This window comes from Strix uralensis, chromosome 6 (genome assembly GCF_047716275.1).
Source record: "Strix uralensis isolate ZFMK-TIS-50842 chromosome 6, bStrUra1, whole genome shotgun sequence".
NCBI classification, from domain to species: domain Eukaryota; kingdom Metazoa; phylum Chordata; class Aves; order Strigiformes; family Strigidae; genus Strix; species Strix uralensis.
The window spans coordinates 16969904-16991862 of NC_133977.1; the positions used below are offsets into that span (position 1 = coordinate 16969904).

Below are 21959 nucleotides of genomic sequence, written 5' to 3' on the forward strand. Positions count from 1 at the left end.
AACTCAAATTGCTCCTAATAGCACCTATCAATACAATTTCAGATCTACAGTTATCTGTTCTTTCCAAAGTGCATACTGCACTTTTTAAATTCCCATGGATACAAGATTATATTAATGAACTGGAATGATGTAACAGTTAAGACAATTGACTTATATCTATAAACAGATGAAAATCCATTTCCAACAATCTCTTTTACATATTAATCCAGTGCAGAACAAAGTATTTCCTTATCACTCTAAATGAGGTGTAATTTTTCTTACAAAGAAAAATAAAAGCAATCGCCTACAAGTAAAACCCAGTAAAGGCTTTAAACAGAGATTGTTTTGGGGTGATGTTCTTTGGTGCCATAAATTTAAAAATAATGATTTTCTCTGGTTGCATGTGCTATAACATATTAAGTCAGATTTCAGTTATGAAGTACAAAAAGTCTTCTCACAGCTTTTATGACCAGAACGAAATTTCTTTGGTGTTGTCGTTGTCAGAAATGGTGCAAATGAAACAACTATGGAATATTTATATTTGCAGCTTTTAGAGTTTCAGAGATAGGCATGTAAGAATCACTACATACATTATTTCAGTAATAAAGATAATCTAGATCCCATTTTCAGGATCGAAATCCACATCCATATGAAAAGAAGTTAACCACTTCTCATCTTAAGGCACTAGGATACATATGTATCTACAGAAGATGTACAAGTAATGCTGTTACTTTCTCCCTGTTTCAAAACCTCTCTCAACAAAGTTTCCAGGTGAAGGACAGGACTTCAAGTTTGGATCTTAACCAGGTATCATTTCTTATATTTAAGGTCATAACACACATCAGATCTAGAGTAATTACAGGATCTTCTCACCTCTATCAACACAGTGCTCCTGTTTTCAGCTTCTCGTGAGACACACGCAGAGTTACTGGAGTGCTGGGAGCACCGTGACTCTACTCCAACGGGTCTACAGGTACTACATGGAAGAGACCAGGCAGAGGAGAAGGAGCTGCGGCAAAATCCTCCTGGCACAAGGACTCATCACCTCACTAACAACAGGGAGTTGTGGGGTTTTTCCCAACCCAAGCTCTAGCAAGATATGCAACTCTTACTCTTGCTGGGCAGACTGATTAGGAGCTTTGTGAGAACACACCGGCTATTACCAACAAGAATCAGCACTTCCCACTACAGGCCAGGCTTTCTCTTATTCTTGTCCAGGTGAAAATGTGTTTGTGAATCACACCATCCTTGTGCACCCACTGACTGATGCACATCCTTCAACTTCCAGCTTCAGACACAGGATTAGAGCAGTTTCAAACATTTCATGTTTTTTATGTGTCATTTGGGAAAAAAATTAATTTGTGTATTAGAATTTCCCTATGCACACATGCAAGGTCTTTACTTTGGGTTTTGGGCTTTTAGGTTGGTTTATTTTTTAATGTAATCTCTTTCAAATGGCATTCGGATGTCAATGGAAACTAGACGTTAAATATACTTAAAACCACCAGTTGTCTTAGTCATTTAACTTGCTGGACACAGCAAAAAGCATTCATCTTATTAAACAGACTGCAACATATTATCTGTAGTTACTGAATTTAAATCAATCATTTTAGGCTAATATATCCTATAAGATTTTAAAACTAATAGATCTCAGACTCTCGCACCTCATTTTTATTCACAGATTGAAAGGTGAAAATAAGCATTTATTCTATTTCAATTCCCAGCCCATTTCTCAACTTCAAATGAAATACTTAATGAACTGTACTAGTTGAATAAACTGACACAAAGAAAATACTCTGTGCACCTGCAGATGAGGCCACGCTGCCAAAAGCTGGTTTAGCACTTCAGCTAACATCAGTTACAGGTGCTTATGCAGTCGCTTTTCCACAGTTCAACGGTTTAATTTTCTTTAAAACTTTGGCAGCTAAACTGTACTGCTTGAATACCACTTTGGTAGCATTTTATTGCTAGTAGTAGAATAGTAGAATACATTTTTTGAACATTTTAATGGTATTTTAAAGGAGCAGCACAAATTATGGCATTAATACAGGTTTTTGTAATATGTAAATGTGACCTGTGTTTTATATATCTGATGTAAACTAAGAACCTTTTCTGGTTGGACTTTTCCTTAAAAAACAAGTCCTATTATGATTATTTTCTATTCTGGTCATGGTAAACTAGTTTTAGTCTCAAATCAAACTTCTTCCTGCCAAATTTAAAATAGATTAAGATAAAACAGTGAAACCTCCTGAACTTGAAACTTTCTGTGAAGAACTAAGAGCAGCTACATTGGGTCCAACTCACTCATTATCCCGCATCTAACAGTGGTAGCAAATACTCAGGGAGAAGGCATAACAAAGTGTTCTATCCTACCAGCCTGCAAAAAATAATGTCTGAAAGATTTCCAAATCAGAGTGGTACCTAGACCACAATATTTTAACAGTCACTGATAAGCCACCTCCTGTGAATTTGTCTAATTCTATTATAACTCATTGATTTTTGGCCTGTAACACTGAATTACACAATTTAGTTGAACGCTTTCATGAAAAAGTTTAGGGTTGTTTTGCTTTGTAATCTGCTGAACAATAGTTTTGTTTGATACTCAGAGTTTTTACATGGTAGGTAAAGCGAATAATCATTCCCTATGAATCTGTCTTAATATTTAAAATGGTAAGATGACTATTTCTGTGGGAAAGTTTAAAAAGCACTCAGAGAGTCATCTGTCCCTTTTTGTGGGAGGGTTAAGAAGAGATCACCAAAATACCCTGCAGGATTCATCTTTCTAGTGAACATAACTACATCCTCCTTTTACTTAATGTCTACAGTAAACAGACTTCCCTCTAATGTAAGTAATGAGTTACGAAGAAAGCAAAACATAAATCAACAGCCAGTGTTAGGAAAATTGTGCAACATATTGGGAGGGAGGTGCATCTTTTGCCAACTATGTTCAGGAGTAGTATATACACAACTCTCCATTTTACTTGGCTAAGATTCTAGATATCTGTTGTGAGATACAATCAAAATCTGAAGTGGCACTTCGAGATAAAGAGACAAAAAATTAACTATCAGCTAAGTCTCTTGAAAGGGTAAATTAAACAGAAAGCAATGAGAACTACATGGCAACAGGCAAACTGAGTCATTTAACTGTTATTTGTAATTTGTCTAATGATGGCTTTCATAAAGATGGGTTCATCTCTATACTGGAACATGTTCATATGGAAGCACACAGTAAACAATCATTAGCGAACAAACATTGCAAAAAAACGTCTAAAACTATATTAGCTTGGTTTCTTAAGAAAAAAAGGGTGATCTACTACCTCAAGACCTTTAGTTGAAGGCTTTTTTTTTTTTTTTTAACTTGAACAATTTCAAACTATCAATCAACCAAGCTTAGCAGGCTCATTTTCAACCTGAAATACGCATTTTGTCATATTGACTCAGAGCTAATATAGCACATAGTACTGTAGAGATTTATAAACACACATACACACTCCTTTGTCTTACCTAGCACTAGAGTGTACTGGCAGAGACTGCACTACAGCCTTTCAGTATGACATTATACCACAGACTTTCAAAACCTTCAGCTGCAAATACTAAGTGAGTTGGTCTGTTTCTTTTTAAGATATACTACCTTTGAAACTAGCTATGCATCATAACAACATACAAATACAAAACCAGCAACATCACAAAATTAGTAAAATAGACAAAAATCTGAGGAAAAATACTGACATTGTATAAAGTGTGTCAAAAAACAGCACAGACTTTTGTAACAGAATTTATTCCATCCTTCTAAGTTCCATTCATCACCTTCCCCAAAACCTTCCCTGACACTATAAAAGGCTGGAAATGAACATCTCATCTAGAGAGCTACTGCAAGAAAATGTGTGACTTGCGATGGAAAAATATTTTTCTCCCTACTTAACATATTTTCATAGGGATACCCCCCCTTGCCCCAAAGTAAGGCATATTAAACCAAGTGCAAAGGGAATAGAGACAAGGGGAATTATTGATGAGAAACAATCTTTGGTGAAATCAGAGGCAGAGGGGCTATTAAAAAGAAATGGGGTTCTCTGGTAACCAGCTATGCAGACAAATTTATTACCTACACTAGTACTAAATTCTTGGGCATGGGGAAAGGAAGCAAAGACTGGCTTGTTTTCCAAATGGGCAACCCAAAGACAGAGAAACACATGGAAATTTTTTTATCTATATATATCTGTCTTTACAGAAAGCATTACTGTATTCTTTTGCTGCAATACAAAGATAAACTTCAGCTGTGCTGGTGCAAAGCTCATTTCCATGAATCAAGGACAACTAAGTAATACCAAGCTTAAGTCATGAGGTCAAAATATACCAAGACTGCACTCTGACTGAAATGAAAAGTTATCTTCAAACCTTTAGCTTGCCTGAGAACAGAAACCATTTGTTTTAGGAGCACAAGTAGACTTTAATTGATCATCACAATTCTTTAAAAGCAGATTAAACAGAATGCTGAAGAGGAGAAAAATCTATCAAGTACAGTGTCATCTTCACAACACCTATGACAAACAGCACAGAATAACGTTTGATATCACTACTATGAGAGCAGCCTTCCAGTGCAGAGAAAGAGAATAAAGTCATATTTGCTTAAGGAAATAAGCAGTATTGCCTCAAACAACAGAAGGTAGCATGTGCTCCTATAATACATTTCTTTTGAACCTTACTAATTTCAAGATGTTAATTTTCCCTAAATCATACAGGAGAGAATTATTATATGCATGTTTTACACTCAATGTACTGCAAACATTGGAGCACTCAGCCAATAAACTGACATTGCAAGATTAACAGGGTAGTTTTTATGAAAGAAAAAAGTGTCTTTCCTACTTACTCTGACACAGCATGTATGTTGTATACAAGCACTAACAACATTGTTTATCAAATGAATAGTTTCAGTTCAAATCTGTTTTCATAACTTTTTAAAAAAACCACAATCATGTGGTTTCCTCTGTATTCAAAAATATGCTGTCTGTATATCCACAGTATCTCAACACCAACCTGAAAGAGGACTAACCAAATATATGCTGTTTAAAATGCCCCCAAGCCTACTTACAATACTTCCACTTCAAAGTAGATGAGAAAGACAAGGAATTCTTTCTGAGCTCTGAAGTCACACAGAAACAGGCGACATCCGTACCCTGGAGGTAACAATTTCAACACTGTTGTTTCCTATCAAGGGAGAAACTTGCAAAAACTCCTGGAAGAAACCTTGCCTTCAATTCCCTTGGACTTCAAACTAAGACACTGCCAATAGAAGCATCTCTGTTGACTGACATAGCAATCCAAAGACAGAGGGCCATTCAAACTACTTTAGTGTTCTGAACAACCCCATAAAACACTATTTAAGCTAGAGCAAGTCCAAAACCACAGGAATATATTAAGCTGATTAAGTATATTCTCTACCTGAAGCCCCCAAAACACCTTCAAGGAAATTCCATAAGAGTGCAAGTAACCTTTCTCAAATGTTAAAAAGACATGGCCACAAGATCAATGACTGCATCAAAATGGAAAATCAAAACTTTCTAGGTTAGTACTGTTACTATCCTGTACTAGACCTACTGAGGGTTGGAGCATTTCCAGGTAGCAATCTCTGTTCTCAGGAACAAAGAGTCAACTGCGATGACACCACATAAAATGTCCAGGACTGAAAGAATTGACTGTTCAAAAGCACAAGTGCATCAATATTTGAGCTTCAACCATCATTGCCATTTGTATGCTTATTTTAGGAGAGACTATAATCAGCCATTCCAACCATCATTTGCACTCAAGTCTTCCACTTGCCTAGAACACTGAACAGATGGGGTGGGGTTGTGTGTGTATGTGTATATATAAAAGAAGAAAATCTTGTTCTCAGAGATTTGCTATAAAGCAAAGGTATGCAAATTTTGAAATACCAAAGTAAGACCTTTCAGTGAGAAAAGCAAGACACTTGCCCTACTTAGCAGTGAAAGCTTCCAAAGGGAGGACTTGAACTCCTGTAGTTTACAAGAGAATTTTGTAACCTGCTATCAATAACTGTTATAAGCAATTATTTATCTAACCTCAATTTTAACTAAACACCAATAAAGGTATAAATTCATTAAGAAGCTGAATTTTATTGTAAAAGCCAACAATCAAAGTAACCTAATCGTATCTGCTTCCCATAATGCCTGTACTCAGAAAACAGCTTCAGAAATCTTCAACCAGATTTCCAAAGAAAGGGAGAAAGAGAAAAGAATAATTAAAACCACAACAAAAACCCACCATGGAGATACCTACACATACCTCACTTTTTTCCTACCTTAGTATTCAGAAGTGACAAGTATCACTGAATACTGTCTGTCTTCCTCCAGGCAAAATCATGACTACTTAACACCAAGGAGAGGATAAAGAAAAAAAGCAACAACTAAGTTTGTGTGCACTTGACCATCATCTGTCAAATAAAGCAGATAAAACACCGAGCCAGTCATAAAGCATTTCCAGCTCAGAGTGACATGTCCATAAAATGGATCCTCCATAAATAAATTAGTGTTCTCCTTCCTGCCCATATGGACTGAAAAGGAAGAAACAAACTGACATCATGAAAAAACCCAAAAGGCTAAAACCTCTTACTCCCCCTTACCTGTTCTACTACCTACCATGCAGGGAAAACCACTAGAAAAGAACACAACTATTAGGTGCAAAAGGAAACGAGAAGGACCAGTAGCACACTTATGGGTACACAGAAAATTACAAGATGGCTTATGAAGGCCAACAGAACAACAAACATTAAAACCTCAAGATAGTTCAGTTGGTTTAACTGAAAAGCCTTATGTGAAATTGAAAAATTCTCCTACTAAAAACAAAGGACCTGTACTGGCATGTTACATACTTGAAAAGTTATAATGACACGCTACTGCTTTTTAAACAAAACTGGAACATTTCTGAAGTGACTATGTCATATGCTCTGCAGGAATAGCTAGCTTGCAGTTGAAGTTAATGATCACACAAAGCATTCCTTATAGACTAGTGGTCTCTGAAGAAGCACACTTTCACTGGACATTAGCTTAGCAACAGCCTGCAGGTCACTGCTTAAAGTATCATGGATGCACCAGTTCATAAGCAGAAGATTACTGATGGGTAACCATTTATTTGGAAAAGACTTATTAAAACCCTCTAATCTGAAGTTGGTAAACATCTAAAACAAAACAGTCTGAAAATATTTTGGGAAGATCACATCAATTTACACATAGCCCATTAGTTGCTACCATATAGTTGTGTTTTACCACTCTACATTGCTAGTGCATTTAATAATTCTAACAATAAACATGTATGTATTAAAAAACCCATACAGGACTATCTGCACATACTGTTAGTATCCCTAATATACATAAGCCCATCCATCATGGGCTCTCTAAGGATCTTAACACACTACACAAGAATGTCATCCACTAACTCAGGAAAGCTATCTTTAAGATGAGAGAATGACTGTTTAATCATACATCAGCAATGAAACAGCAGTTTGGAACAGGGAATAAAGGCAATCAAGTCAACAAGGTCTGCAAAGGTAAGTCCCTACTCTGCAAAGTCTTCTCAGCTACCATGTCTGGTCAAAGAGAAATATTAAGACATGATATACTCAAAAAAACAAACCAAGTAAACAAAATGCACATCTAAAATCAGTGCCAGCAGAAAACAGTGCTAGTTAACCCAGTAATTACTCTACCACCTACATACAAGGATGTCCAAATGTTTCAGCATTCCAAACACTTGTTAGTTTACTAGTTATTGCATCAATGAATATACTCGGACACAATTTACCAAAAATTCAACATAATACATTTTGCTGCTATAAAGATAAATGATCAACAACAGTGACAAGGAAAAACATATTCACCTAAATGACATATGGTTAGAAAGCAAAACCCATCACCTGTGCAGAATAAAGGAAATAAGTGTTTCTTAAATGACTTTGATATACCAATTTTAAAGAAATATTACTGCATCTCAATTTATCCATTCAAAATAATTTTGTCTGATTATGTAAGCTCAGACCAAAGGAGGTACAAGAACAATATGGACCGGAAATGAAACACTGTTAGAAATGACATCTAATCCCAGAAAGCATTAAGGTCTTGTGGAAACAACGGGAAAACACCTAATTGTCAGTCATGGTCTGGCCCCAGTGAAATGGCTAAGTTTAGTCTTCTAAGGGCACACAAGTTCTGAAGTGATGCTTAACATTCAATAGCCTTTATGCCACGCAGCAGAGGGCTGAGGAGTCAGACAGCTGGAAGACCACCTCTGACACAGAATTTTAAAATAAACTTTTTCACTGGGTGTAGGTTACCTTACATTCACCATGGGCTAAAGTCATGCAGCTAAGAAGTATTCAATACACCGTGATTTCACTGTTCACTGTAAGCTTTTGTCTACCCACAGTTTTATATCGAAGAAACAATGTAAAAAATGGCAATGAGGAATTTATGACAGTATTTGGGGTTAGAGATGTTGACATTTATCTCCATTCAATTTTTCAAATGTAAATCAGCTATTTAGGCATTTAGTTGCCTGTATCATTCTTTGAAAATTGTTGTAGTGTCCACATCACTAGTGTACTCTGGGAAGTTCTGCTCACAAGAAACAGTCTCACAAGACAAGCTCTCTCTGCTGCAAGTTCAGCAAAAATGTCTCAATGTTCTCTGCTTACCCAAAGAAATATCAAAATCAGATGACCATTTCTTCACTGTTTCAAACAGCTCACTGGACACATTAAATGGTTGTGTGTGTCTTTAAATTTTGTAATATATATTAACAGCTGTTTTATTACCATTTGTATTGCAGTATGAAATGTATTATTTACTCAATCACATTTTCTGTCAAATAGGGATTTTTTTTTTTTGACATTTCATTGCCAACTGAAACATGTACACCAAGATTTTTGGTATTAAAAGGTTATTTTTTATTTTTATAGGAGAAACTGAGTACAATTGACAAATCCCTGCCAACCTTGGTATTATTTTGCACTATATACTTGAATTATGGACAAAAAATAGAAGGGGAACTGGAGGTGAAACTGAACCCAAGGTCCCTCTGCAGAATCTAATTTCAGTACTCTCCTGCTCACTAAACCAAAAAAAGTAAGATACTTGTAAGATCTACACTGAATAGAAACAAAATAAGCAACGCCCCTTCCCCCTCTTCAGGTTTTGTTGAGGTTTCTAGTAAGATACAGCATTACTTGTCCAACCTATCCAAACAAGAATGAAGACAGCACTGCTACTTCTCAAAAAACCTATGGTCATTGTGTGTGCAAAAGTACATGTGACTTCATCACTGGGTTTTCATCTACATTTGAACAGATGATGGCAGATTTTTTGGCAGTATTACGTCTCCTGAATACGGAAAAAGTAGATTGTGGAGGAACAACTACTTCATTGTGTCACCACTGCGGTAGTCATTCTTAACAGGAAAATACCAGGACACAAAACCCACTACCAAATTGAGACCTATGTACTTAAACAGAAGTGAATTACTGTTTCCCTTGGTAATTTTGGCCCTGAGTATCAGAAACTTCAGTAAAGCCTTTTCAGCTGTAAGAAACTATCAGGTATTGCTTACTTTGCAGTCTGAATTCAGACACTGTCAGCAACAACACCTGATAATCCAGCTTTGCAGGGGGAGGAGGGAGGCACTTAATGTTTGCACCTCACCTTATGTTAGGGACACAGCAGGTACTGTGTTCATAAACAGTTAAAGTCTTCCTGCATTTTTCTTAAATTAAACATAAGAGCCCACAATTTCACCTGTTAGAGAACATTGAGTTAGCTTTAAAACTGGAGATGTATTGATTTCAGGGAAGAGAAAACAAATAGTTGAATAATTTCCTGAACTGCTTTAAGGAGATATATGCTAAGTATTAAGTAAGTAATTTGATAATAAGTAAAATAACAAACTTACTTTTGCTCTAAAATTTTGCCAGTATGTGGAAGCAATGTAAGATACAAGGTACTTTTAGCTTTCAAGTCAAATACAAGACTGCTTTTATTCTGGCTCGCTTTCAAAGTTACAGGTGATAAAGGGAAAAATAAGGGTAACTAACTACATAATGGGAAAACTATTACTTCAGAGTCAAGTTGATCAGTATTCTAAAGGGTAACAACCACAAAAAAACCTGAAAGAAGTAACCATACAATAAAAAAGTATTTCTCCCATCATCACCATCTCTACCTACCCAGTAAAGGCTTTAAAACTAGGTATAACATATGATTAATTTAACTGGATCAAATACACAATTTATAAAAAAGAAAAAAGATTGAAGGCAGTATCTCAAGTGCTTTTCTAAAATCTGTGCCGATTCTCTCATGTTTGAGAACAGTGTTTAGTTTCACGTGCTTATCAAGCATCAAGCTCTAAGTATTCTCTGAGAAGGTCACTAAATGGACATTGTTTCTACATAAAACTGTGGATCTGGTTTCATAGAATACAAAACATCCAACAGAAATTAACAGGCAAAATTGTTTCACAATCTGACAATTTATATAACAATGGATTCCCTGAATTTCATTCCTAAAGGTATTCTGGAAAAATACTCTAAAAGGTAAGCACATGACCGCTCCTGAGGCATGGGGCTACCATGGAAAGCAACACTTGGTTGCTACATATATATTTAATCACATTCTTGCTCCCAAAATAAGAACAGCTTTTTAAAGTTGCTGTTATTATTTATTTCTGCTAGCAACTGTGAGTCAATTCAATAATTAGACAGGGAGCCAGACTACTGTGGTTCATGCATCAATGATATTGATGCAACCAAATTGTCCTTCTATTTCTTAATTTACTTTTCAATTTGCCTCTAGTGGAAATAGGGACATAATTTAAGGTCCAGGGAATTGTACAGGAAAGATAAAGCCAAAAATTAAGTCTAAAGAACTGTAATCCATGATGTAAAAATGCAGAAGAGAAAACAATTACATTTCAGAGTGCAGACTGAGTTTATAGGACTGACAGGTAGAAAATCTTTCATTTGTGTTGTAAAATAAAACAATCTGAAAGAGAACCATTGAGACAGACATACTATATTTATGTTCTCGATTTTAAGCAGCAAGCACCCATTTTAACTTCAAATATATATTAGTATTGCACTGAAAATGAAATAGAATCCTAACTGGCTGCTCTTCTCATGTTACATTTCATCTCCTTTACACTCTGTAGTAGAAGGATTACATAAATGCTATGAAAACTGAAAAACTGAACTACCTAGTAGCTTACTGGTGAGTTGAAGAGCTCTAGCATTTAACTGTTTTACACAAAACTGCGTGAGGCTGAAATACTCTTATCTCTAATCCTCAACTTACGTACAAAAGTATGCTAGACAAACCACTCTCAATGATTTTTTTTTTTTATGGCTCAGAATTATATGGAGAACAATCTCTGCTTTCCAAAACATGCTAAAACGTGTTTATACGGTGTTATTTAAAAATATGCAATGAATGAAGTGGCAAACCACTGAACCTTTAGCCACAAATTTTTCCATACCTCATCCTTACCAAAAATGCAGCTCAAATACATACAAGTTATGGCAAGAATAAGTATCTTCCCAAGATTTTTAGGTATGAGAAATTCCTGTGTGTCATTAAATATAGAAAAATATTTTTCTATATTCTAGAATATAGAAAAAACAGAAGTGATCCATTAAAACAGAAATTTGAATCTAAGTATTTGCATGCAGCTCAAATTTCAGTATTTTCTACATCAGGCACAAAAATGAGCACAGACTTCTGTTAGAAGTTACACAGCCTCATCCAATGAGCTTTATTAGAAATTTTATTTTAGCTCATTGTTTTTGTGAATCAGCCTTTTCCTTTAAAAATGTAATTAAAATAAACAGACAAGTGAATATTCAATTTCTGAAGTTGTAATCAGACTGCTCCACGGGAGTAGCACAACTAGAGGCAGTATTTCTATCCTTACCTCACCCATTTACACTCAGAAGTTTTATTGCACACCGTCAGGAGACTGCCAGCACTACTCAAGAATATGGGTTGAATTGAGCCATGAGCTGTGGTGGGATGCAGAGAAGTCTCTCCTAAGCATTATTCATTTGCTAAATGCTGTCAGTGTACTACTGCTTTACAGGCAGATAGTAAGAGGATTCACCTTCAATCTGGTTTTGAAAGCTTCTATATCTAGTATCTAGGTGACAGTATAGCCTGCTCTCAAGAAAGTATTTCAAACTGCTTTGTGTTCAATGTACAAGACTCTAGCTCTTTATAATTGGAAACCAGTGTCTGAACTCTCGGTCTTCCAGGCACACTGAAACAACACAGGGGAACGGAGTAGCAACACCTCAGGTTGTATAAGAGGGAATTAAGCAGAAGCCTCTCCTAATAACAGTTTGCTCACCTGAAAGTCAGACAGGCAAGCAGACCCTGCTGTGCAACTTCTGCAAAGGCAAAGAGCTGAACTGTTTGCAATCAGCATCTCCTTCTTTCTACCTCCCACCCTCAAAACAGAGCACTAGCTCAGATAATCAGTAAAAGTATTTGCACACAGCAGTTTTATACTTGTTGAACCAGGTTCCTCAACAAAAATGCTGTGGTTTTTTTCAATGACTGTGTTACTTGAAAATACTTTGCATAGGTTTCATCTATTCCACTCTCAGAAGATTACAATGAAGGACTGTCAGCAACCTACCCAGTCAAAGAAAATTGGAAAAAAGGAGAGACTCCAGCTGTATGGATAGGCATAACATACAGCAGGATACAAGGCTCAGGTGCAAATTTGCCATGCTCAGTCTTAAGCATCAATTGTTCAAAAACCCTACTTCTGTCATTACAATTGGGTTCACTGAATTACAAGGCAAACAATAGGGTGCTAAAAATTTTTTTTAAATACAGAAAATCGGACTACAGACATACTCAGAAAAGAAAAAAAGAAGTAAGAAAGTACTATATATTGGTAAAAAAAATTAGAAATAACAATGCCAGACATACATACCCAGTTTTAGGGCAGAAGGAGTCACTTCAATCTCACCACCAATCGGCTGAAAGGCAGCCAGCTGTGCTGCTACCTCCGTCTCAAAAGAGTCTGGGCTATTTCTGTCTGTCAAATTGCCATTGGTGCCATCAGTCTTACGGTGAGTTTCTTGCTCATCATAAACAGCAATCAGCTATCAAAACAAAAGATAATACAGTTTGTATATTTAAAGTATTCCCAAGCTTTACTTTTTTTTTTTTTAAAAAAAACAAAACTTGTCCTTTATTGGGAGTACAAAAACTTTCATAACAGCTAACAATAAACATACAGATTCAGGAAAGCACATACATTTGTGTTTAAATACATTGACTTCAATATGACTTAAGTATATGCTTCAGCACTGCCCTGTGCTGACATGCTTTTTTCAGAGCTAGCATGCTACCATTAGTGAGCATTTTACATCGTTACAAAACATTTAGGGATGAACATGCTTAAAAACACAGAATAGCACTTAATTCCTGGGGGTGGAGGCTGTTATTATTTTAAAAAATTTAGTGCTACTGACTGACACACTGCACAAAAGTAACACAACCATGGAAGCTGTACCAAGTGAGCCAATACATGTTTTATTTATAAGTACATAATAATTACATTCCAAGGACAAGATACATCCACACAGTGACAGAGTGCGGAGTATTCTTGGTCACTCAACCTATGCCTCTGTAAGGCTGAAAGTTTCTTGGTCCAGCCCAGTACACATACAGACACACACTCTCCACACACCATGTACCTATCATCTCCCCCCATTCTCTCCTGCAAGCTTATACCAGGTACATTGTTTCTGAAAACTGTCCTTCAGTCACTGACTCTTCCAGTCTCAGGCTCACAGGAAGGTCAAGACAAAGCAATGACAGACTGCAAAGTGTACTATACAAACTCACATTAATGTTGATGTGAAAATACTAAAAAAAAAAAAAAAAAAAAAAAAAAATCACAAAAAATTTTTTTTTGCCTCAGCTAACCTGGCCTTTCTCAAGAATCTTCCTTTTGGTCCCTACTAATACAAAGTGATCAGATAACGTGCATATAGCTTCATCCACATGTGACTCGGATACACATGGCTGGGTGTAAACTGCATTACAGTTCCAGGATAACAGTTAACTGTGTTCTAGTTCTGGAAAAACAAAAAAAAATTTATTAATTCCCAATTAATTCAAACAAATTAGAAGACTTATTGTGTCCTGACCCCCAGAGCCCTCTCCCAGAGCAGAGGAGGTAACAGCAGCAGTTCAAGCGCTTTTCCTGCCCCGCTACCTGACATGGGATAGTTCTCATGCCATACAATGACAAACACTGCCTACGAAGCATTGTACAAGGTATCTTCATCTTAAGGTGTTAATTTATTTCACTTTTTCTGAACTCTTAGGATTATCCTAAAGTAGTCTTTCATGATTAGCTAAGAAAAACAACACACACAACTGGTTAGACGTCAAGATATACACAGAAACAAGTTTAAAGGATTGATTTACTACTTTCTGTGTTACTTTAACGGTATGCATGCACACTCTCTGTATAAAAATATTAGTACATCAAATCTCCTCTGACACTTCCAAGAAGTATCAAAAATTATATCCTATGATAAATAGTATACTGAAACAGAGAGACAAACATTTAAAGGAACTCAACTTGCCTAAGAGAAGAAATGAATATATGAGGGAAAAGAACAGAAAAACAAAAAGAAAAATCCTGAAGTGCTTCTAAGGAAGAAACTGACATTTTCAGGTCTTCCACTCATTTATAATTTGGTTGCTAGAAATGTGTCAGCCTACATTTACCAATGCATATTTCAGAGACACACAAACCCCCTTAAATAATTAGGTAGAAAACTTGCTCTGCTTTTCCATATGGAGTCTGTTTCCTTTCCATGGCCATACAACTAACTCTTACAACACACAATTTGGTTTTTTTATTTGTCCAAAGCATATAGGAAAGATTAATTCCAGTAACAAAGACAACTTTGTACCTTAGTCCTGCATTACAGAGAAACTACCCAGGTATTCACACTGCATTTATCACCAGGCTGTTGCTATGCCCCACAACTACATAGAGCCTTAGAGCCAGACACCAGCACATCACAGAAATTTTCTTCGGTACCCAAAAAACCCCCCAACCTATGGTGTCTTTCATTTGTTTCTAAAATGACTATTCATGTTCATGTTATTATGTAAGTCCATCATGATTCAAGAAGTTCTATAACTGTTGCCCACCAAAAGGTTTGCTTTCTCAATCTCAATTTTGCTGTGGAAACTTTATTTCTAAGAAAGAGGCTGTTACTAATGAAGAGGAAGTTTGAGATTGTGTAGGACCGTGGCACTAAGAGCACTTTAAGCAATAATAGGATATGAAGTTCACTTGAGCATTTGCAATGTAGAATAGAGTAAATGGAGCTCAGCTGTAATTTGACGGGAATAAATAAGTGAATTCCTCAACTGAACTAAGCTGAGTTTCCCCATGGTTTCACACACTAGCATATTATACACTATATTATGTTGTAAGACTCTCCACTTACTGCCCCAGGATGTTGCAGAGACCAAAAGCAGGGACTGGCTAAAAATATTGGAGAAACTGATGGAAAAGACTAGCAAGAACTGTTAAAGGGAAAGACGCAAGCACTACCTCAGACTCAAAGGCCCCCAAAACTCATAGTAGTAAAAACCAGAAAGGTAAACCAGGAGAACATTGACCTTATTATCACCCTATTTCTATACGCTTTCTTCAAGTGTTTTCCACTGGTGACTAGCAGACAGCAGAGCAGCGACCTGGCCCTGCGCTGCCACTCTTGCAGGCTCACACGCATTACAGTACTATCGCATACTTAGGTTTCTAAGCACTATACGTTTTCATTACTCCCCTGAAGTTCAAATGAAACTTTAGCAGAAATGGTAATATAAAATCATTTTAACAGACAAATAAGGTCACAGACAGACTTCCAATGGCTGTAAGATATGATAGCTTACCCCCAGCCAGCCCAGAAAGGCCAACCGCATTATGGCTACACCACCATAATTTCACTGGCTCCCTGGGACCCGTGCTCCTGCTCCTACCCCCTGTGCACCATCTTCTGCGGCAGGTGCCATGGCCCGTGCCTGCCTGGTCACGTACGCGCCTCTCCTCACAGAGGTGGCCCAGCAGGGACCCACCCGGCAGGTACCGAGGCTGCAGCTGCCGGGCGGTGGGGCCTGGGACATCGCCCCTCCGGCTGCTCCCTCTGAGGGCTGGCGGAGTTGTTCTGTCTGTGTGTGCCTGCACCTTGGGCTCAAGCAAGGGCTGATGCGTTCAAAGGACTTGGTCTGCAGAGCGTCGAGGACATTAGTGAATGACCCAATCTGCAGAGGGTTTAGGGTGTTAGTTGTGTAAGAGGAACTGATCTGCAGAGGGTCCAGGTTAAAACAAAGTTGTGATTGTAACAACAACTTTGCTGTGCCGTTGCTCCACTGAGGATCCCTAAAGCAGCAGCCCCAGTGTTGGGTGACATTGCCCAAGAGCTAACAGTTTATAAGTCAAATGATGGGCTTGACAGCTGACCAGAAACGAGTGGGGTTCAGGCATAATGACATAGAGAAATCACAGTGCCTGAAAGTGGATAAAACCCCCACACCTTCACCTGCCTAATTATATGGAAGGATTGCAAATAGTTTGATGATTGGATCAGTTCTGCATCCTAAAGTAGCTGCCATTTTCATTCACCTATCAAGAAAGTTCAGCAGATGGAGACACATCAGCTCCTCTCCTCCCAACTCCCTCAGCAGTCAGGAGAAAGAGACACCTCCACCACCAACCCTTTTCCAGCCCTATCCACGCCAGCACTCTGTTTCCATACTCCGTGCTGGAGCAGGCAGGGCAGAGGTGCAAGCCAACAGCAGGCAAACACCCGCCACAGAGCCTGGCCCGGGGCCAGAAGGTTTCATCCAAGCTAAACCACATAGGCCTCACGCCCATCTGAAAGCCAGGAAGCTTCTCGCTGCTGTCATTCTTTGAGTGACTTCAGCAAAAAGCCCGCAGTTCCCTAGTCTACACCTAAGCACTATTTTGACAGATTGAACAAAATGAAGAAAATGTATTTCTTTACAGTTTGGAACACACCATTAAGTAAGTGACATGATCTAAACTCCCATTTTTTAGAGAGTGTGGAAAGGAGATACTTCAGTACTCCATGTGGAGGTAGCAAAGGTGCAATGCCTTTCCTCACCAATGAAATAAACAGCCATTTGTTTTCTGAAATGTTTATTTGGGAGAGAACTCCTCAGGACTGCAGTTGCAGGAGCACCTTATCAGTAGCAATTCTAACATACATAAATACACTGCTAATCAATCAAAGTATTATAAATTATCAGCTTCAACCTTTCAAAAGTAATTAATACAATTAAGGTTATGTAAATTAACTATTCAAAAATAATTGTAGTAATTGATTTCTCATTTCCCGTATGGAAAATTCTTTAATTGGATCAGACTTCAAACCTCTTCTGATGGAAAAGAGCTTCAGAACACATTAAGAAATCTCCCATAAACATATCATGACAACAATATTGTTTGCAACACTAGTTTATTCTTTACAGTTCAATATTTATAAACATTGAGAGTTCGGTAGGTCAGCTGATGTTTTTTCTTGAATATATCAAAATATTACTCTAGACATTTTTAAACTGTAGAAGTTATGCTGGTGCTCTGTTGTGGTTTTTTACACTTGCTCTACTCAAGCATCTCCTTTTTTAAAATGTTATTTAAATAACATTAACATTTACTGTGAAAGATATCTATGTATTTCCATTTAGGTAAAATGCTTCTACCCCAGTATTATTGTAATCTCTATTAACCTACCAGTGACCTAGACAATCAATACATTATCAAAATTTAGCACTTAACTGTCATTTTTGAGTAATGAGCTCCTCCCTACCGATACTGACGTAGTCACAACACAAGGCAGCAATAATGGACAGTTCTATTTTATTAGCATTTTTGCTGACCGTTAAGTGGCAAGCTTATTACAAGGCAATGTAGTACGGCCAAATTTTAACTTTCTTTGCTGTCCTATGGCACAGCTCTTTCAATAGTTTACTGATATTTCAATTGCAAAGCTTGCAGAAAAGTAAAACAAGATTATGTAAAAATTATGTGACTATATTCCCAAACATGCAGAGCAACACACACACATTCAACTAAAATCAACCCTCATATACAAAAAGATAGGTAAATACCAATAGGAGGCAATGATGTTACTAATTGAAAGGGGCTGAACACCAGGGAACTACCGGCCACTAAGACACAGAAAACTGATGCAAGGTTTCATTAAAAAAAATTCCCTGCAAGACAAGTGTTCCCCTACCTCTGTTCCCATGTGAAATGTTACGTTTTCCAGGGGCTCTGAGTCCTTCCCAAATGAGTTGCACTCATCTCCATAAGCCCAAGCTGCAGCAGCTTTGCTGTCACTCTGTTTGCAGGCACCTGCAGAACCGTGTTCAAGCACACAGCTCATACGCATACACTGTGGCCATGCTTCACTGTGTGCTGGGATATACACCATACACACAAGGAGCAGTAAAAAGAAGTCCTTCTAAACTAAAGTTGCAACAGGTTTGGTTTAGTCCTTGCTAATTAAGCTCAACTAAATACAAACAATTTCATACAGTTTCAGAACTTCAAAGAAAAACATCCTCACCTTTGAACAAATAGCAGAACTTTACAGATCTTGCTTTAAGGCACTTGTCTGTTAAACCAGAAACAGCTGACTTTCCATTGCCCTATACACCATTTTAAATAAAAGGTTTCATAATTATTTCTCTCTTCAAACTACAACTTTGACAACTAGATTACTGTTAATAAGGTTAAAACCTGTATATTTTACTAGCTTTTCTGTACTGAATTAGAAAACAGACACCACTATTTCCTTTCTGACCCCAAACACCAGGCATGTACACAAGGTACTAAGGAAAAAAAGGTATAATAAAAGCTTGCTTGCAATTAAATTAATCAGCTTCCAATTACTGTCAGGATAAAATCACTAAGAGAAGTTCTCAGTCATAGGCAAGCATCAGTACATGATTGAAAAGATGCAATTTTCCACAGCTGAAATAATACATTCAAAAGCACAAAAAGGAATAAAGGTTCAACTTGTATTAAATTGTTCATTCAAGTTGGATGGAAATTTTTCCCCTTAATTTTTTCACATTCAAAACTTTTATTTACATTCTTCTCTCACTATGGACCACAAAGGTAGTAAAAATGTTTTGTTCAAGACATGTTTGTTTCCTGTTCAGATACTGCCTGTCCCTGACTTCCACAGTTTCTTTAAGAAAAAAGTCTGTGGTTTTTTAACCATATCTGTACTTCTGACAGCCCCTGTGGGAGTGATTATTAGTTACTTATAAAATGATGCAGCAAAACACTTATCCCTTTTTTGGATCAAATAGTAAAGACTTTTCACACAAAACACTCGCATCTTAACAAAAGAGCTGTCAGGAGGGGTGAATGAATAGCTCTGTGACTGTTTTGCCAAACTTTGTGACATAAGGAGAAGCAATGGCTCAAGCTACAGCAGAAAATTACAGTCATCACAGCATCACATTACCACGTTCTCTGATTCCTCAATTTGGGATCTGTAGGAATAATCTGGTATTTGTCCCTACACATACAAAACAGAGCTAGAAATACACACAGTGTTTCTCTATGTGACACAATGATACCAGAATACAGCAAAGTTCAAAGTAAAATTAAAAAAAAATATTTAAAGATCAGAATTTCATTTCTCCTCAGACACCACCAGACACAGACGGAGAAAGGCTGCAGTTGACAGAAGCCTACACATGACCAATGCAAAAAAGGAAAAGGGATCCTCTCCTCTTTTTTTCTTTTCTCCTTTGTTTCAGCAAGGCTATGTGTCTTGTCAGTTCTTTACTCCAGCCATCTAAGACATTCGAGCACCAGCATCAACACAAGATAAAAACAAAGTTACTTCTTTAGTCAGCAGTTTGCACCAGGCCGTCTTAAGTTCAAAGTCTGACACCTACTTTGAGGCTGCGGTGGCCTGACTTTTCTCCTTTCCCAGCCACTAGTTTCTACTCCTCCTTCACACAAGTGCTACAACTTCCTAGATCCACAGTGAGTCAGTTCAGGGAACTAAACCAGGAAGAAAAGCAACTCTCCATCACCAGCTGCTTCAGCTCTGTGAACCACACAAAGCAAACTTCTGTCAACACATCACAGAGTTAACATCTCCTTAGACTACCACTGTCTGTAATCTTGCAGTAATGTCGTATCTCTGTCTCTTTTAATGAAGATGTACCAACGTTTGCGCCCCTGCTCCCATGACAGCACGGTAGAGCTTCATAACATACATGTTATGAAGTCTGAACACAACAGCAGGAATGTTTCTGCAGTTCTCTCAAAGAGTTCATCTTACTAACAGAAACTCTTCTACAGGCATGGATTATACTTTTAACTTATGTCCACAATGGGACAACAACACTTTAGATCGAGGCAAGAAAGTAAAGTGTACCATATGTTGAACAAAAAAAATTCATACCACCACTGTGGAAGTTGTCTCAGAACTCCACAAACTCATTAATGTAAAATCAGATTTTATATATTATTTATAAAAGACTTCTGTTCAAATGGTTAAAAGATGAAAGACTGGTGACGATGCAATATAGACAGAACTAAGGTAATTAGGGTACCTCAAAAATGGATGAAAGTGTTATTTAATTTTTCAATTTAAAACTTTCCTGGAGCTCTACAGCCTTTCTTCAATGTTCTTTCAAGGCATTCTTCTGGTATATACTGATAAGTATTTGAAATGGTATTCTTGCATAATAGTTTGCCTTGGAATTTCTTTAACTTAAAATAAAGGCTGTCAAGGAAAAATACCAATATACACACCATATGGCAGCCTTCCTTCCTCACACCTACGTATGAAAACAAATTACAGATACATTACATGAAAGCTATGGTGATCAGCTCATCTTGTTTACCTACATGCCAAAACTACAAACACCAAAGTATCTTCCCAAAGACTACCTGGCTTTTCCTACCCTTATTGTTCAGATTTCTTTTGGTACTAAAAGCAGCCAAGAACAGAATCCTACTGCACACAGTATAAACACTGGTAGCCTCCTATCTCGAAACTTTTCAAGGATACAAGGAAAATACAAAATAGGAAAAGAAGCATCATGCCTAAAACAAGAGAGACCAGACCCAGCCCAAGTCCCAGTTCTTTCTGTGGGAAGGGAAAGGAGTGTCCTGGTAACAGGGAGGGATCCTTACCCAAGTGACAGTGCAGTTTTAGCACAACCCAAGGGACACAGCAGGGGACAAAATGAAGAACTGAGGGTGGAATATGAGATCAGGTTTAAATGCACAGGGCCACTGGAGGTCCTCAATACTGCCAAATGCTTCAAATTTCACCATAAACGGGTGCTATGGCAAGAGGTAATACTTTAAAAATAATAATTTTCTTCATAAATTAAGCTGAGATTTTCAAATCATCACTAAGCTGTGAAAATTTGTCCAAACAGTGAGATACCAATTGTTTCCAGTCTTCACATTTTAATCAGCAGATCTACTTCCCAAGAAATTTGGAGTTGCTCTTCTTGCCTATCACTTACTACATTTAAATGAGAATTAATTAGACACAGCAGTATGTAAAGAAAGAACTGCATGTTAAGCCTCTGGAGCTCCTTCCCCAGCTCCTCCCCACTATGCCTGTGCTAGCTATGGCACTACCAGTCACCCAATGGGATTTTTATTTGCTGAAGAAATATGCTGACTGCATTTACTTAAATTTATTAGATTTGTGGTTACTGACATTACAGCCATCGGAGGAGGTTCAAACTCTCGATTATTTCGGGGAGATCAAAACTTGTGGACCACTTTGTTACTGCAAGTCTTGCATTTAACTCTCAGTCTTATCACTGGATTTGGGTAGCTAGCTAAATTTATGAACCTGAGTTTCCAGA

General features: G+C 37.4%; 1 protein-coding gene across 2 annotated transcripts in view; it reads right to left on the bottom strand.

Annotated features, from left to right (window-relative positions):
- Window positions 1-21959, bottom strand: part of PARD3B (par-3 family cell polarity regulator beta) — a 431714-nt gene that overhangs the window by 283831 nt on the left and 125924 nt on the right. For both annotated transcript variants that reach the window (XM_074872992.1, XM_074872991.1), the window contains exon 3: window positions 12973-13144. In XM_074872992.1, coding sequence (XP_074729093.1) covers window positions 12973-13144 — 172 coding nt within the window. The remainder of the gene's footprint in view (window positions 1-12972; window positions 13145-21959) is intronic.